This window comes from Elgaria multicarinata, chromosome 1 (assembly GCF_023053635.1).
Source record: "Elgaria multicarinata webbii isolate HBS135686 ecotype San Diego chromosome 1, rElgMul1.1.pri, whole genome shotgun sequence".
Classification (NCBI taxonomy): domain Eukaryota; kingdom Metazoa; phylum Chordata; class Lepidosauria; order Squamata; family Anguidae; genus Elgaria; species Elgaria multicarinata.
The window spans coordinates 154,442,044-154,460,741 of NC_086171.1; the positions used below are offsets into that span (position 1 = coordinate 154,442,044).

At 44.5% G+C, this 18,698-nt stretch overlaps 1 protein-coding gene across 1 annotated transcript; it reads right to left on the minus strand.

Moving 5' to 3' along the window:
- Nucleotides 1–679: 679 nt before the first annotated feature.
- Nucleotides 680–18,358, minus strand: CCDC17 (coiled-coil domain containing 17). The gene is made up of 14 exons (XM_063139807.1): nt 18,173–18,358; nt 15,559–15,708; nt 14,637–14,699; nt 11,261–11,390; nt 10,046–10,205; nt 9,635–9,757; nt 8,508–8,641; nt 7,598–7,732; nt 6,548–6,777; nt 5,432–5,517; nt 4,949–5,164; nt 2,876–3,098; nt 2,393–2,503; nt 680–841 (listed from the first exon to the last, which is right to left on the minus strand). Exons 1-14 carry the CDS (start codon nt 18,356–18,358, stop codon nt 680–682), a joined length of 2,109 nt encoding a protein of 702 aa, XP_062995877.1.
- Between the last annotated feature and the right edge of the window lie 340 nt (nt 18,359–18,698).

Consider the following 18,698-nt stretch of genomic DNA (forward strand, 5'->3'; position numbering starts at 1 on the left):
GTGATGGAAATAAACAACATGGTGGCTATGTTCAACACCTGGTAAACAGAGGTATATACCATCTCTGAACTTAAAAGATTCCTTTTTAGCTAACAGCCACTGGTAAACTAATGCAGCCATCCCAACCTGGTGCCTTCCAGATGTTGCTGACTTCAACTCCCATTAGCCCCAGCTAGCATAGAACAATTATCTCCCTCTGCTGGAAGTTGTAGTCCAAAACATCTGGAGGGCATCAGATTGGGGAAGGCTGGGTGACATAGTCAGTTGCTATGTCCTCCCTTTGTTGGGCAAACTAACCAGCACAGACTCAGTTCAGTGTTTGTTGTTTGCAAGGATTGGTTGTGATGATGGGGTGGTGGTGGTAGTGGTGGGATTGGATGTGTTCATTCATCACATCCAGTCCACCACCACCAAAGCCACATGCCAATGGACCCTTAAAAACAGCCTTTGGGTCAAGCTCAGTGAAAGATACACAAACAATCACAAACTTTGGTGGATTAGAGATGCATGACCCTATCCTTCGACACCAGTTGTTTTAAATCAGAACACACAGAGATATACACACACACACACGCAGGCAGGCAGGCAGGCAGACACTGGTGTTTCTATGCCAATTCGTTTTCATTAGAAGGAAAGCCTAGATTTGGAGGGGACAGGGGTCGACCACCTTCCTACTTTCTCACCTTTCATTAGATTTATGTTGGAGAGGCTGTTCCTGATTAGGAGGGGGGTCAACAAAGCCAGTGTAAGGAGAGAGAGAAAAGGACAGGCTGGTGGGGGCAGGACGGAAAGAGCGCTGGGCTGGAGGGAAGTCTGTGGGGGATGCCGTGTAACTGGACACCTGTATTTGGGAGAAGAAAGCACAACAGGATTAAAGTGGCAGGGAATGAGTAGCATGAGAAGCAGGGTGAGCACATGGCAAATATGTGGGGTGGGAACAGGAGGGGGAGCGGGTGTGTGTGTGAAGCAAAGCCTCAATCCTCCTGGTCCTCCTGCCTCTCAAAGTGCCACAAGACTTTGTTGTTGTTTTCTGCAACAGGCTAGCATTGCTACCCCTCTTGCAATTGCTACATCACAAGTGCTCTTCATTGCCAGGGTTTGTCATCTATCTGCTATCATTTCTACAAGCTGTCTTGCTTCCATTCACTCTCTTATTAAGATCACATTTTCTCATATCTCTCAACTCCATTAACCTCTCATACTTTAGAAAATGATATGGAATGTTCCTTACAGGATAGACACTTCCAAGAGATCCTCTCTCAGCTGGGAACCATCACTCTGTGATGACCGAGTGGGATTGTAAATGTACCACATCATACTGACAGTATTCAAGTGTACTCTGTTGTGCTTTTAACAGCTCCAAGAGAGACACCACTTCAACAGGTGAAGCTTCCACATCTTCACATTTTAATGGTTGGGAAAGTTCTAGCAACTGAATTTCTCCCTTGACATGTAGCATGAGTTGAATTAATCTCTATTGCAGGAAATTACCCTAGGACATTTTATCACAAATCAAGCACTAGCATAATGCACTAGGTGCCAGATCCATTGGTAGGAACTGAAGGGCTTTTTGCAGTCCATTTCAATGAGGATTACACAAGTAAAGCTCCTTGCGGTTTGTGTGTCTGGTGCCAAAGAGCCTAAAGGCTCTTTTAGAAATTACAATGAATAACAAGGCTCAGAGCTGTTACTTAATGGGAATCCACCCTCATAAAATTACAGAGTTGGAAGGGACTTTGGAGATCATCTAGTCCAACCCCCTGCTCCAAGCAAGCTCTACATTGCAAGGTGAAGCTACAGCATCCCTGAAAGATGGCCATCCAGCCTCTGCTGAAATACCTCTTGCAGGGGAGATCTCACGCTTACCCCCGAGGCAATTTATTCCACAGCTGAGCAGCTCTGGTTCTCTTAATATTTAGCTGAAACCTTAACCCAAGTAAGCACAGTTCAAGGAGAAAAGCGAGGAAGAAGAAAAACAGGAAAAGGAGTAAAAACAATTACAGCTGCCCTGGGGCTCTTCCACACGTCGTTCTCAGGGAGCTTCCATCCGCCCCCAGTGCACCCTGAAAACGATCGTGCAACTTGCCTGTAAAAGAGACGAGGAAGAGGCGTCCTTGCCGCCGCTGCCGCCACCCACCTCCCTCCTCGCCGGCTGGCTTGGAGAGCTCGGCAGAAGAAGGCGGGGTGGAAAGCTTCTTCCGCTCTCCACCCCGCCTTCTTCCGCCGAGCTCTCCAAGCCGGCCGTTGAGGAGGGAGGTGGGTGGCGGCGGCAAGGACGCCTCTTCCTCGTCTCTTTTACAGGCAAGTTACACGATCGTTTTCGGGGTGCACTGGGAGCGGATGGAAGCACCCTAAGTACGACGTGTGGAAGCGCCTCTGGAGTCCTACTCACTGTGGGAGGGTATTTGTACAGGGAGGCGTTGCCAGGATGGATCTCAGCCATTGACTGCAGGTCAGCATCTCTTGCGTTCACCAGTCGCAAGTAAAGCTCTGCTTTGCCAATCTGTGAGATAAAACAAGCTGTAGTCTGGTCAGGATTTAAACAGACGCAAAAAATAGCTGAAGGAGAGGTTAAACTAGTATCTCTTGGTTTGGCCAAGGATTAGATGCTTTGGGAATCAGTTAGCGCCCTGAGGTTATTTCTGTCATATAAATTATATCTAGGAGGGTATCTGTCCCAAAGCACAAACTGTCACCCTAAACAGCTGTAATGGAAAAAGGAGGAGCTCAGTATTAAGAGCTCAAATTAATGGGTCACCACGAGCCTCCTGAGAGAATCAGCAGGACCCCCTCTTCATGGTGGACAGATTACAGTTGTCTGGATAAGAGGCTTGCTCTCGGACTCTGCTCTGGGCTCCTTGTTAAACGTCCTCACCTGAGGCACACCATTCAGCTGTTCTGCAGTAAGGCTTGGCTTCACAGGAAGCACACGGACGGGGACCTTCCAGCGTCCACTCATCACTTGATGCAGATGGTCAAAAATTCTGATTTTGGCCCATCCCCTGGGGGCCAAATTCTGGATCTCTAGTCCATAAGCATCAAATCCCCCGGAAGCTTGAAGTTCAGTCACGAGGGCGATGGACGTTGAAGGAAGGACTCTGAAAAGCAATTACAGAAAGAAGTCATAATGCACACCAACTTTTTTCTCTCTGTAAATCCTGATCCAGGGTCCACCGGAAGTGTGTTTCACGGAGTGTCATGCCACAGAGTACTACTCTTTAGATGACACTAATTTAGTGTAAACACCTTCGAATTAAGAAGAGGCCAGATCTGGCAAGTATAACACTGGACTGAGAGATGCAATTTAATGGCAAACTGGAGGCCACATTAATCCCTAGGGTGAGCAGGAGAAGGCTCTCGAAGGATTCTGCAAAAAATAATAATTAAGTAACACATTGGAGGCTTCTCCACATTCAGCAAAAATCCTGCAGCCTTACTAGGGCAGAGTCTTTAGGACTCTTCACGGGTTTAATGATCGGCAAAATACACATGGTTCCTCCCCTCCCCCACCCGTTTTTGCCAGTTCATTCCCTAGGTTTCAATTCTACCGCCAGCAGATGGCGTTGTTTTATAGTGCATTTTCCATTTATTGCAGCATTTTCAGGGTTTTCTAAAATGATGGATTCTGGCTTGGAAACAGCACAAGAGGCAGTGGAGGTTGACGTCATGAAAAGGACCCGCAAACTTCCGTGAGTGACCAATCACAAGCGTGCAATAAATTGCTCGTGTGGAGAAGCTCTAAAGCAAAGGTGAAAAACCTCAGACTTGGGGAGGGGAGCAGATGGCCACACAACCTTACTCTAGGCCTGCCCCCTTTCCCCTCAACCACTGATCATTTGGTGGTTTCCCGGTTTTTGTGTAGTTTCCCCCCCCCAATTCTAAAAGGTTGAAATGCCCTCTCCCCTCTTCATGACTGGCAGAAAGTGCTTTAAGCTAAAAGGTGCTGGTATTTTGGCCCTGCCTCTTTTTCTCCACACCTTTTGGTTTTGGCCCCACCCACCACCACAATGCATTCCTGGAAAGCTTCTCTGGGGCTGCTGATATGGTGGTGGGTTGCCACCCCAACAAGCAAACACACACCCCGCGCTTTTGCCGCATTGGGGGGTGGCTAATCCTGACGCACAGTGAAAGCATGGGGTTTCCAGGGGCCTGGCCCACCCCCTGCCCTACTCAGTCGGATGGCGACCCATCAGGGGTTGTTATCCGCCCAGCCACACTTCCACATTGAAGATGGAGCAAGGTTAGATGGCCAAAGGACTATATTCACCTCACTCCATCCTGAAAAATCAGGGTAAGTCCCCGACTTTTAAAATGCGGAGCGTCTCTGGAAAGTCCTGAGGTGGCTCCGCAGTGGCTGCTGCATCGTATAATCAACGCACCACCACCATAGAGCCACATCAGGGTTTCTAAAGCATATAAACAGCCCCTCTGAAATGGAATTTGCCCCTCAGGCTGAAAGAGGATCTGCAGCTCTGCACTAACGCAGACTCTCAGCCCAACCTACCTCACAGGGTTGTTATTGTGAGGATAAAATGGAGAGGAGGAGGATTATGTACGCCGCCTTGGGTTTCTTGGAGGAAAAAGGTGGGATATAAATGTAATAAATAAATAACGGGACTGAAGGACCCAGTCTATAGCATAGGTAGCCAAAGGACACAAAATACAATGCTTGGCACACTATTGGAGCTGTAGAAATATTAAAGAGCAGCAGTAGTAGATTCTCCTAGCCCATCAGTCTCTTGTGCTGACAACATTTAGTGCTTCAAGACAAAAGAAACTCATGAAGGTTGGGCCACTTCACATTGCTGTTTAGAAAGGGATCTTCTAACACCTACCATTGTATCTGCATCAGACACTGTTTTACAGCAGACAACCAGTACGTGCATTTTAAAAATGTCTTGCTGGGTAGAAGAGAAGAGACAACATGAAAACATCCACTGAAACGTACCTTGGGGCTGGTTGCCTAGCTGCTAAGATGGCGCAGCACCCTTTCTGTCCATCCATCACATACTGTGAGGACTGGCCCATATCAGAGGAGACGATTGGCAGTGGAGTGGGCTTGCCCAACTCTTGCCCATTACGATAGAGGCCAGAGACCAGGCAAACATGGTAGAATGTGGGATCAAGGCCCAGAAGAAAATCATAGAATATCACAAAACCAGACCTGCAGAGAGAAGAGAGTTTGTCACACTCATGTAGTAGTCGGTGCTACTAATTTCTCAACGATGGCTGGGATGCAGAGATACCCAAACTTCTAAGTCAATCACTATGTGCTCAGAAGTAATGGCAGAAAGGCTGGGAAATGATGAATGTCTTAACTTTAAATGTCAAACCACATAATCTACTCAAGCAGTCCAGCAGTAGCTGTCTTAGGAAGGACTATATGTACACCCCTGAAGCTAGGACAGTACAAGTAATAGAACTGACATACGCTGGATCATATGGAGCTGGTCCCAGGGAATCAGAAGGATCCACGAAGTACTGGCTTGTAGTTGGGGCAGATGATCCCATGGGGTCCTATAATAGACAGAAATTTGATAAATTTGATCAGCATTAACCCTAAGAAAGTAATGAGACTTGCTCAAACAATCAGTCCCTTAACAATAAAACCCAACAGGTTCAAATAAAGCATTCAGCCCTTGAGCCAAGTGGCCAGCATTTTTGCTACTAGCACAACAGGAAATACTGAGTGCATCTTTTTCCAATACACTGCTAGCCCCACACAGTACTTCCTCTCCGGGCCTCTCAAGCCCATCACAAGTGAGCAAAAGTTTTTATGTGCCCTCAGTTGCTCCATAGAATTCAACAATCCAGAACCATTTTGAAACACTGAAGCTCGGCACCATAAAAGCTATTCAGATGACCCTGCAGATGCAGAAGGATCCTACAGATGTATTCTCCCTCCTCCTAGCCAGCTGGTTGTGTGCATATAGTACCACATGCAGGGCTTTTGACACAACACTGAGCATCTATCATGGCATGCCAGAAGCTGAATCTTAGCAGTGCATTGCATATGACTAGCTGGCTATTGATTCTCTAGCTCAAAAGCTAGGTTTTCAACATGCAAACCAATCTGATAGCTGCCAGATATACCTCAATGTTGTAGGAAAGAGCACATGTAAGATTCTTCTATGACAAACATGTGCTAAAGCGTTCATGTAAATAAGCCCTTAGATAAATGAGAATCTAAGGCAAGCTGGATTCTCCAAGCTTCACAATCACACAGCCATGGAACGCAGCAGGGTAAGATGGAGGCTTGAGGGTGTGGGAAAAGGTGCACTGTTGCCTCTTCCTGTGCAGGATGTGGGTGAAGAAGGGCACGATCCCTGCCTGTTTCCCTAGAACACTTTTCTCACACTAACTGCACACTCATAGAGAGTGCAAAGTCACTGGAACCAACACAAATATGGGGGAACCAGCTACCCGGGACGACAGCTCCAAAATCTGAAAATGATAAATATTTTTATAAACAAATTTTATTTCAACATCATAACCAGATCTCCTCTATGAATCTCTCCTGAATTCTCCCCAGAAAAGGGGCACTCACCACGTTGCTAGCTAGAAAGGCAGGGTCAGGTAGCCCACGAAGGTGATGAGGGGGAGGAGGTGGCAGAGGGGGAGCTACAGGAGGTGGCAGGAGAGGGGGTGGTCCCTTTCTGGGCCACCGTGGCTTCATCGTTTCAGTGTCATTTCTCAGCCTGTCAATCACAGCATGCAGCTGAGCCATCTCTGCCATATGGACACGCTGTAGCTTGGCCAGCTGTGTGTCCAAAGACCCTGGTAAAAAGAAAGAGCAGAAGAGTGGAGGTAATTGATCCAGCATCATACCCAGTTACAGAGAGGGGAACGGCAAAGATGGATCTCCACCAAAAAAGCTTGCCAGTGCCAATATTGAGAAAAGAATGTGGAAAGGTGGAACAAGATCCCCAAAAGTACTGATTAGTAGATTTTTTTTACCAAAGCAAGATTAAGGTCGTGTTTCATCTTTGCTGGACTGGCACCACCTAAGGTTTCAGCAGTATCTTCAAAAGGACATAATGACGGCAAAAGCATCCATGGCAAAGCTACAGGTCTTGAATATGGAACCACTCGCCAAAACTCTTTAGAAATGTGCCCCCTCCCCTCCAAGCATTTTAAGGGCCAAATTTTGTAACTGGCAACCCACAGACAGCATAAGGGATTATTCTGGAAAGCCAGGGTATGGTGGGGATCACAAAGAATGAGAACCTTCTCCCCTGCTGCCCCCCCCCGCCCCCCCGGAATATAGTACACACATCAGCATAGCGCAGCAGAACACACAAGCCATTTCTTCCAACTTTCAGGATTTCCTCCCAATAACAGATCACTGTGGAAGCTGAACGTAGTAAGCAGCAAAATGACCTGGAGTTATTATCTACATACATAAATATGGAACATCTTGCCCTTCCTGTTAAATCACCAAAATAAAGTGTCCTGCATTACAGTGTTTATTTAGCCACAAACTATATGCCAACGCCTGCCTGGCGATTGTAAAAAATAACCTTCCCCTCTGGCATTTTGGTGGACTATTATGAATCAGCTTTGGCTCAGCTTTAACAAAGAAGGCTAGAGATCCCACCGTCTTCCATCCTCCTTCTGTCCTTTAGGACCTTCAACTTTAATATCTCATCCTCCAGCCGTTGATTCTCCAGCTCAACAGACAGAAGTTCAGCATCCAAGCCTTGCGAGTACATACCAGGCCTTCCTTCGTGTGCTGCAATGACAGGAAGGAGAGCCATTCAGCAACAAGGATGGCTTGGAATGCTTCCAGACGGAGGACTCCTAGAACTAACGTTCAAAAGGCATTGCGCAGTTCTACTGTTTCCCCCGCCCCCTTAACTTTTTTTTTCTGGTAAGGAAAAAGACAGAAGAAACAGTAATAAATCATGGGGGGGAGAGGCAGGTAAGAAATACATATTCTATTCTGTTCTATTCTATTAAGTGGTCAACAAAGTTGACTGCGACGCTGTTCAGATGACACGCTAAGCCATGGTGGTTAAACACTTTGAGCTAAACCTTATGGCTTACCGTGTTGTGTGAACCACTCCTAACCATGGTGGCTACATAACCACGGTTTAAACACACTCACTAACCCTTTGCTGCAAAAGGGTTAGTGGTCTAACCATGACTTAGTGTGTTGTCGGAACAGGTCCTGCATCTCCTGTAAAATTCTGTGAATGAAGCCATGTGATCGCACAGTAAAAGCATTGTCTGGCAGTACCCTTGGAAAAGTGACAAAGGAAAGAAGTATTTGCAAAGGTTTCTGGATCTACATTACCAATAAATAGTCCTGTGGCCTCTTAAAGATGTATATATTGATTTTGGCTGAGCTTTCAGAGGCAAGACCCTATTACACCATCTGTGAACAGTAAAGTCTTGTTGAGCTCAAGGGAGATGTCCAAATTCTACACCTAAGGGCTCAATAGGCAGCCTAGTCTGTGAAACAATACCTAGGTTTGGGGAGAAGACGGCAGGGAAACACAGGCCACTCTTCTTTCTGCCTTTGTGCTCAGGCCTTGCTCCACCTTTCTCCAGTGCTATGGCTTCCACTTGCAGCTCATACATCTGTTGGAGGACGCTGAGGTCATTGCCTCCACTCTGCAGATAACCTAGGTACAGTGCCCTTCAGGGAAACACAAATGCATCATCAAATTCTTGATGGTGTTGCTACGTTTTTTCTCCCGACTTAGGCAAAAATTCAACAGGTACAGCTTTTCCTTGCACAGAAACACACTGATGGAGAAAGCTGCACTTGCTGAATCTCTGCATTTCATGCAACTACTATGAGACCATGGAGGAGGAAAGACGACAGCCCCACTGACTGGGTCCACTAAGGAGAGAGTTGTTTCTCTTCTCATGTAATTAAAAGTGTTCATCTCCCATCCACTGAATACCATCCCCTGCCTGAGCAACCCACCAGGGTTGCAACTGCATATCTTCCCAAAATGGGTCAGAGAGGGGGCATAGGAAGCTGCCTTATACTGACTTAAATCCTTGTCCATCTAGCCCAATATTGTCGACACTGACTGGCAGCAGCTCTCCAGGGTTTCAGGCAGGATTCTTTTCTAGAGCTACCTGGAGATATCGGGGATTGAACCTGGGAACTTCTGCATGCAAAGCAGGTGCTTTATCATGGGGAGAAAGTTTTGAAGGCAGCAAACTATGAAAAATACAATCAATCAACATTCATATAAAGTCTCAGGCCATTTTGATATGAGGATTTTAAACCAGCACTTTACCGCTGCTTCTTATTCCAGATCCCACTTTGAGATTAAGATTGGACCTTTACACAACTTTTTTCAAAGGTGGGGGAGGGTTCCTTCTCTGCCTTTCTGTATGTTTTATTACATAAACTCTATGTGGCGCTGTGGTATAGTGGAATTGCACAAATACACTAGAGTTTTGTTCAACCATTCCCCAAAATACCAGATTTCTCACCATCAAAAAAAATTCCACGATAATGCTTGGAAAGCATGGCAGAAGCCCTGGAGATTTACGACATCATCTAAAGCACCCACAAACTACCATGAGTGAGGAATGGTGAGCAGCGCACAATAAAAGCCTTGTTTAGAAACACTCTAATTTTACTGCTGTTGCCCCATCATTCCTTACTCACTGTATCTCTGAAGAGAGAGGTCCAACAGCTGCTGGAAATGGCATAGACTTGAAGGGGACCTTCTCCTCCATCTTCTCTGCAGCAGCATCTGTTTTTATCTTGGTGGGAGGTTCCGGTTTGCTTCTAAAAATAAATCCAAGAAGGAAGCATAAGGAGATAAATAAAGGCCTCCTTGTTTTCCTTAGTTAATGATAATGCTAGATTCTGCTTCCTGCCCATGTAAAACACCACCTGAGTTATGGATGACTGAATGAATCTCCATGATATGGCCCTGGACCTCTTCTGACCCTCACACACACCGGCTTAGCTCCCATACCAAGTCCATAAGTTATGGCTTTCCTGGAACCCAGACACAGGCACCCTGTGTGGGGCTCTGGCCATTGCCAGTGGTTGTCTCCTTTGGAGCCTTACCTGCTCTCTGCTGCTGCCTGCAGAAGTCCCACCTGTTCCCGCAGGGCATCCAAAGTCAATTGGTTCTTTCCCTCCTGAGTATTTAGCTCCACCAGTAGCTGTTCAATGTGAGATGTAGCTGAATTTCCTAGTTTCAGCTCTGACAGCCGCCTGTGGATCTCTGGATGAATGCAAAACTGGTCACATTATATGGGAACACCTGGCTCAAATCAACATATTTCCATATGTTCTCTGAATCACATCCCTGATTAGAATATGTGCACCATTTCCCACTCTGTCATCCCGTATCAGATCCCTGATCCATCAAGTTCGGGAACCCTTTATCCCTTATGGATTAGTATGCCACCCACCCCCTGACCAGCATACTAAGCAGCAGAACAGATAAGTAAATCTGCATCCTTCAGGTGAGAGGTCGTGTGGTGGAATATTCCCCCACAAAAAAAAATTCTTATACATATAAAACAAGGATGTCAGGGAGAAGGCTATGCTAGAACCTGCATCCCTGAAATGCTAACTTTATATGAACATATACATTTTTCTGTTGTTGTTTTGTATGGAGGAGCAGACTCTCGGATGTGATAGAGCCCAAACATAGGTTTACCATGTCATCTGCTGTTTCAGTGAAGTAGGCTTTCCTCTTAATGCACCCTGGTAGCTGGGAAATCTTCTAAACACAAAACTGGCTGCCAGTAGTACTTGTGGGTGGGTTCTCTGTCTAGCTGCCTCTCCCTCATAATGCAGGGCTTGCACTACCATTAGCCAGAGTGAGGCAGCTGCCTCAGGGTGCAGATACATGTGTGTGTGAGAGAGAATGGACCCAAAGTGTTAGAGGATAGAGCTATATGGGCCACCTGTCCTGTCCTGTCCTGCATCCCTTAACTTGCCTGTTATCCTCAACAGGATACTGTGCCATCACCAAAGTCCAAATAAGATTCAAGTCCCATCTTCTGTACTTGGAATTGTGGGTGCTATCTTGCCCTTTGCCTCAGGCAGCAAAATATCTTAGGCCAGCCCTATCTCTCTAGAACTTGAGATACAAGGAGCCCTATATGCCAGTCCCAGGCAGTTCCTGGCGAGTGGAGGTTGTTTCTCCACCTTTACTCACTGCTTTATTCTCCAATTCAAGTCATTCCCTTAACCTGAACAAAAGGCATGAGAGGCACCCACAGGAAGGCCACAATCCAGGATCCAGTATGCACTCTAATTTTTCCTTACCATCCTTCTGCTGCTCCAGATATTGGTTTCTGGCCTGGATATCAGCCAACTGACGCTCATGTGCTTCTGTCACTTGCTGTTGGCGCTGCCAGTATTCCTGCTGGTGGAGGATTTGGTGGCTATTGTCGTCCTAAGGGTGAATGAAAGGTGACAGATTCAAGATAGTCATTAATCCTAGAGCCACTGTTACAATCTTTCAGAGTGAAGTAGCCCGAGGGATGGCATGTGGCAAGATAATTGTGAACTCCAGAAGAGGTGGGCTCAGCATGTTCTCCACTGAAAGCCTACTCTGGGCAGTGGCTAGTGCAGTGGATTGTAGGAAACCCAGGTGCAAATCCTCATTCATTTATGAAACTCACTGGGCAAATCACAAACTGTGTCCGCCTCTCAGATTGTTGTAATGGTAACATCTGCTCTGTTCTTGGAAGGAAGGGCAGGACACAATTACAAATAAAGAGAAGGTCATACTGAGATGTATTACATATGTATTCTGAACTACCGTGTGTGCTGATAAAATTGGTTAGGGTTGGTGAGAACGAGAGACAGGGGCTTCTTCGTGATGGCTCTGCACTTATGGATCTCCTTTGTATCTTTGTATGTTGCTTTGTTAGGGCTTGCCCTTAAAAAGTGGTATATAAATGCAACTAATTAATTAATTCTTAGGGAGTTTCTGCATGATCAATTTGTGTACAATACAGGCCTTAGCTAGACCGGGCTTTATCATGGGCCGAACCCCGGGATTGTCCCTGTGCATCCACATGACGCACAGGGGATCCCAGGATCAGGGAAGGATGATTCTTCCCTTGCCCCGTGATAGAGCCCTCCACTTTGGGCCTGCTTTTTCCGTGGTCTCTGGCTGAGCCCAAGACCGCGGAACGTGTGGCCCGTTCCCGCGGTTTGACCCGGCTCCGCGCAATTCCTTGTGCGGAACTGGGAACCACGCACGGGGCGCAGCGCTCCTCAGGAGCACTGTGCCCATCAGGGTAGGGTGGGGGGAGCGGTGAAATGAAATTATTTTTTAAAAAAGCACCTACCTTTAGCACATGAGTATTTGTGCACTCCTCTTCCTTTAAAAATAATTTTAAAATGGCGGGCACGACGCCTCTCTTCCTGAGGTCGTCACGCCTCTCGTGTAAACGGAGGAGGGATCTCGCGTTAATCGTAATGCAAGATCTTCCCTCCTCCGTCACGGACTATCAGGTAGGTCTAGCTAAGGCCAAAGACATATCCATTTCCCATTTTGCACAACTGTTTTTACAATACTACAAATACATTTTCTGAGCACTCAAGATGCAACCTTTTGTTTCTGGGATGATGTGTCCCTCAGTCAGCACACTGATTGCTGTTGCAAATGCTGTGCAGTGTTGTTACATGAATGTCATGGGCACCCTTTGAATACTGTATATAGTTTGATTAGCAGTGATGACTAATACATCTCCTCTCCTGGCTGTAAAGATTTTATTTTAGCTTTCTTTTAGGCTATTTATTTATTTATTTATTACATTTCTATACCGCCCAACAGCCGGAGCTCTCTGGGCGGTTCACAAAAATTAAAACCATTCAAAGTATAAAACAACAGTATAAAACCATAATATAAAATACAATATAAAAGCTCAACCAGATAAAAACAGCAGCAATGCAAAATTACAAATTTAAAACACCATGTTAAAATGTATTTATAGATTGTTAAAATGTTGGGAGAATAAAAAGGTCTTCACCTGGCGTCTAAAAGCATATAATGTAGGTGCCAAGCGAACCTTGCTATGTTCTAATATGCAATCATTACATGAGAGCTACCCGCAAATGAAAGAAGCTCCGCATGGCAAATACTTTGTGTGAAGTTGTTGTTCCCCACACAATTCTGACAATTTTAAGCACATCAGTGCCATCCAAAATTAAAATCACTGGAAATATAATGCAATGAGCTGCAATCTCAACATGTGTTGGAAATGTTGAAGCATTTATAAGATTGACCACCCTAAAAGCCGCAAATCTGGTATGGCTTTACCATATCACCAGGACAAAATGGGCATGTGAATTACCTCTCTACATTACACTTAATTCATTGCTCTTTGTAAGCAGAGACACTAAGCAGCTTTTGTTATCTTCCCAAATAGCTTAGCAATAATCTCAGTCAAAATCACAACAGAGAGCATTCACAAGGAGGGGTGGGTGGGTTGTCCTACATTCAGGAAAATCCATTCGTTTTTTTGTTTTGTTTTTGGCAGGGGATCTGCTTGATACAAATCATTTGTCACAAAGTGTTCTCAATAATCTATCATGCTGTAGAACTCATGTACAATGGGCTGAATTCTTTGGAATTCAACACTATACAACTCCTATATGGGATTGCTCTCACATAGCTATATTTTCCTGCAACAATTAACAGGAGGTAGTGATAGGAAGAAAGCAAACAAATTTCTTATCTGCCTATTTTTATCAGCATAAACCAAAGTGAGCAGGTTGATTTTTAAAAGTCATTTTAAAAAAGCAATAAAGAATCTCCTTTGTGGTGGGGAGGCCTTTTGGTGTATTCTTTCAAAATAATTATCACACGCAGCACTGCACAGGGACCTTGCTTTGAAACTTTTAATTGCTGCTTGATCACTTGTAGCTTCTCACTGAAAGTCTACAATCCCACTGACATGGAAATCCTAGTACAGGAAGACTTGGGACCATGTCATCACAGAAAGAACAGAGTTCTTTCTCTTTCTTTGCTGTGTCTTTTACTTTTTCACTTACCCAGTTAATGATCCACACTTCTGCTCTTACAAATATAGAAACATACTCACCGTTTAATGATTTATTGTGTCATTTGTAGAATCCATCTTGTCATTGTTGCATCTCAGTCTATCTGCACCAGGCCCTTCCCCCCCCTTTTCTGCTTCCTTCCTTATTTCCCCCCATCCCTGTTATTCGCTTAATTCCATGTATTAAAAAATTCTATAAATATTTAGGGGAAAAAACAGTGGAAAGGGTTACTTGGATGTCAAGTTGAAGGGAGTTCCATTTATAGGGAACAGCAAGGAAAAAGGAATGGAAGTAAGAGGTAGAAGAAGTGAACTGAGGATTTACAAGATTAGTGCTGGAACAGAGGGAGAGGATAGGATTGAATGACCTACAGGTTGGAAGAGGGAGCTAGAGAGAGCATGGTCAAAATGGCAGGTAATAAGAATTATACAACAAGAAGAAAGAACAGGATTTTAAGAGTAGAAGCAGAAGATCATACAGAAAAACTCTGTAATTTGTACAGAAAACAAGAATTCCATGCTTTGCTTTATCCTCCAGTGCACAGAGCCTTTCATTACAATTGTATGTGTTTTTTAATTTCCTTACAGCCCTGCAATATTTTTTAAGTCCTATATCACTGTTTTACCTCTGTTTGGAAGGACTTGAATGTAGGAAGTGTGTCTTCCAGTGACATCCTCAGTTTGTGGAACTGTGAAAAGGAAGAATTTTTTTTAGTAGTGTACTTAATTTTGGGGTGTTTGTTAGGGATGCCAACTTATTTTCTAGCTCAGAACTGCTTAAGCACACAGGGAATCTGTGATGGATTAAAAAACTGAATTTGATGTCTTTGGCCTAATCTACACCAAGCAGGATATTGCACTATGAAAGCAGTATATAAAAGGCAGTAGCCATGCCAACCAGGATATAGAGGCATGAAAGCGGTATGAAAGCACTATATGGTATGTGTCAATGGGCTCCAACAGTTATCAGTGCACTTCAATACTGCTATAAAGTAGTAGTGTGGCTCCTGCCTCTTATATACCACTTTCGTACTGCCTTCATAGTGCAATATCCTGCTTGGTGTAGATTAGGCCTAAGACTCAATACACTACATTTCTCATAGAGAAATATACTTACTAATATCCAGAAGCAAGCATATTTTAAAAAAGCCCACCCGCCCACAATTTAATCTAGGCTGAAAACTCAGGGTGCTTCTAGACAGAGGGCTCCCATTACTAGGAATCAAAACACACTGTGCAGCTATTCCAGCTTTTCTTCCTTAATCAACTTTTTCTGGTAAGAAAAAAAGATGGAAGAAGTGGTGGGAAAACACAGGAGGGCTACGGATGGAAGACAACGTTGTCTGGTCCCCCCATGGATGAAGCAGGGTGACTGAACAATAAAACCCTTGTCTGGAAACATCCTAAGGACTGTGCTATAGGATCATGAGGTGGCAGGATGGAGATCATCTGTGGGGAAGACAAAGCTGAATTATAAACAGAACAGGGAGCTCTGACAGGAAAAGCAGTGAGTATTTTCCCTCCCTTCCCCCGCGCCCCCTGCAGTACCTCTTCAGTCAGTTTCTTCAAGGCCTGTCTGTCTGAAACACTTCCAGTATGGTCAAAGCTTCTTAAGTGCTCTGCTTGTTGCTCAGGTTCCTCATCTCCCAAATGTCTGAAGTGGTGTCTCTTTGATTTTTGTGCATGTAGCTGATGATACTGTTCCACAGAAAGCATGAGCCAGGACAGAAAATAAATCAAAGCAACAGTGGTGTCAGGAAAATATTTTGTGACTAAAATGAAAATTCATGGAAGGTGAAGTACCTAAAAGAAGCCCTTCAAGGGAACAGCTGTGAAGTCTGCTAAATATCCCTACCTTCCAAGAGACGAAGAACCTTTCTAGATGAGGCTTTTATTGTGCGCTCGTGATTGCTCACTCAAGGCAGTTTGTGGGTCCTTTACCCAACATCATCATTTCTAGGGCCTCTTCCATGATTTACAACCATTATTGTGTTTTTTTTTCCTAATGAGGAAAGTCTGGTATTATTTCAAAATGGCAGAATGAGAGTCTTGTGTAATTGCAGAAGTCCACTATACCACAGCGCCATCTAGTGATTGCATATAGAAAGGCAAAGAAAGAAAACCCCTGGAAAAATGCACATGTAAAGGAGCCAATCTTAATCTCATGAAGAATCCAAAAACAAGCCTTGTTAAAGGTCCAGGATAAAAGCCTCATATAGAAATGCCCCAAAGGAACCATTTTGTGAGGAGAAATGGGAAACCTAGTCCTCTCCCACAAATTGCAATATTAACTGATACTTAAGTAAAGAAGGAAGGTATTCCAAAACAGATTAGGACAAACACTGTTCATTTAAATTGTCTACATAGTTTTATTTTTTCTGTGTTAAAAAATTCAGAGTATTTCTGTTATGTTGTATGTATTTTTAGAAATAGTTGTAAATCACCTGGAGAGTTTTGGCTATGGGCAGTATAGAAATGAAAATAATAATAATAATAATAATAATAATAATAATCATCATCATCATCGGGAATCCTCCAATTTAAGGCCTTCCCAAATGATTTTTTAAAATACAATGACTTCATAACTGCTACTTGGTTGCTACACAGGATCCATGATTTCCTCAAGGTAGTACTTGTGTTGCAGAAGAATAACATTTCCCCAGAAAGCAAATGCAAAACTATGTCCACAGACGAGAAAGTGTGCCACAAATCCACATGCCTTGATACCGTAATGCCTCCATCACAGTAGGAAGTGCTGCTGAGGGGAATTTAGTTATGTAAATATCATGGACAGCTAATGGATGGTGTCCATGACATCCCAGTCTATGAGCAACACAACATCTCCCCTCCCCCATACTCACACCATTTAAAACTTTCAAACTTTTTAAAAGTTTAATTTACTTTTAGAAAAGTCCAACACTTCTGTGCTGCATCCCTGAAACAAAGGAACACACACGCATCCTTTATGAAAACCCTTTTCCTTTAGCAATGCCTCACCATTTTCTGACACTTTGGAGGCATTAAAGCTACACTATGACCTCAGGACGAGGGCTTTGCAGGGATAGCTTTGCATAGCATGAGAAGAAGAGGGGAGGGAATCTCTTTTAAACAAGAATATAATCTTTAGTCTCTGTTGGACTGGCTGTCAGTGGAAGTAGAGAGTATCAGCAGCCCTACTAGGAGTATAGTTAAGGCAAAGAGAAGGAGAAACAAGAAGTTGCTCTCCAACATACAAAAATTAACTGTAAATAATAAGATGTAACATACAATTTTAATATTTCACCTCTTACTAGTTATATCTGTACATTGCATTGTTCCATCCATGTGGGAAAAGGATACATTTCTACATGTTCTGATGTTAGCAGACATTCCATGTAAAGTGATGGGCAGATCAGGAACAGGAAAAACATCAAAGGCCCTTTCTACACCTAAGGGCCTTCAGGGAGGGAGGGGGATAATCCTGGATTTACCTGCTTCTGGGATAGTCCCCTAGTGTACAAATGCAAACAGGAACATCAAGGGTGCCATTTAAAAACAAAACAAAAGCTGGGAGCGCAATTGCACTCTAGCAAAAAAGTAAGTGGAAAAAACAAAACAAAAAAAGTCCCAACCCCGCTCCCCCCTTGATGGGAGCTGGGACCACCCCACCCCCACCCCCAGGCCCAGCTCCTTCCCTCTGCTGACCCCCGTTACTCACAGGGAGGAGGGAAGAAGCCCACGGTCCTTGGGATCATCCTGGGATTGCGGTTAAAATTGAGATAACTGTGGAAGCAGTTATCCCCAGGCAAATGGAGGGGTCATCTCTGTCTGCTCCTGGGATCCCCTGTATGTCATTTGGACAGACAGGGACAACCCCGGGAAAAATCCGCAGTGTAAAAAGGGCCAAAACCCCATCTGTTTCTTACCAGAGAGACATTTTCTTCTGCCTACTTCCTTCTGTTGTATGTGCACATGCTGAGGACGTATTAAAAAGACTGCCTTATTGTTATATGTCTGGGCAAGCCTTATATCTTATCTTTTCCTGAGATCGTTAAAAGTGAGCCATATAACTTTTCCTCTCTCAACTTTAGCACCTATGCTTTTACTCACTAAAACATTGAGTTGCTGTTGGCAAAAATATTTTTCAACATGTCAAGAGTCCAACAAAGGCTTCCCCTTTTACCATGTTGTCCGGCGTCTCTGTTTTCTTAGGCTCTTTTCCTTTATGTGATATGTGCCTGCTCCGGTTTCTAGCATCAGTTGCCGTTTCTCCTCCAATGCAGAATTTTTCCAGGTGCTTCTCTAGCAGCCTCCTGGAGCGGAATCCCATCTCACAGCTGGGACAGTGGAAAACTACTGGATCTGTCATTATGAGAAGTAGCAATGAGGAGTATTTTGGAGGGTCCTAGCTACTTGTTCTTCCTTGCAGGAAAGGGCTACACTGGCATTTGGAGTTTCCAGTTGCTAGGCTGGTATCTCAGGGGTGGTGCCAGCCTGTCAAAATAAGAGAACAAAGTAGTCCAGAGAGTGGCTGGAATCATCACCATGGCAGTGGGTGGGGACTATTTGTGTTTGCATTTCACCTGGATTGGGATAAGTAATACCCAGGGACTTGTAAGGAAGATTTTAAAATGGCTAATATCAGAAGGAGGATGACTTGTATGTACATAAATACCTGGCCTCTATTTGCTTTTGATATATAGGTAAGA

Coding starts and splice junctions, on each gene's coding strand:
- CCDC17 (XM_063139807.1), bottom strand. CDS start 18,358: ATGACAGATCCAGTAGTTTTCCACTGTCCCAGCTGTGAGATGGGATTC. Junction 10,206..11,260: donor TCTGGAGCAGCAGAAGGATG/GTAAGGAAAAAT, acceptor GCATTCATCCAG/AGATCCACAGGCGGCTGTCA. Junction 2,504..2,875: donor AGCTGAATGGTGTGCCTCAG/GTGAGGACGTTT, acceptor TTTATCTCACAG/ATTGGCAAAGCAGAGCTTTA.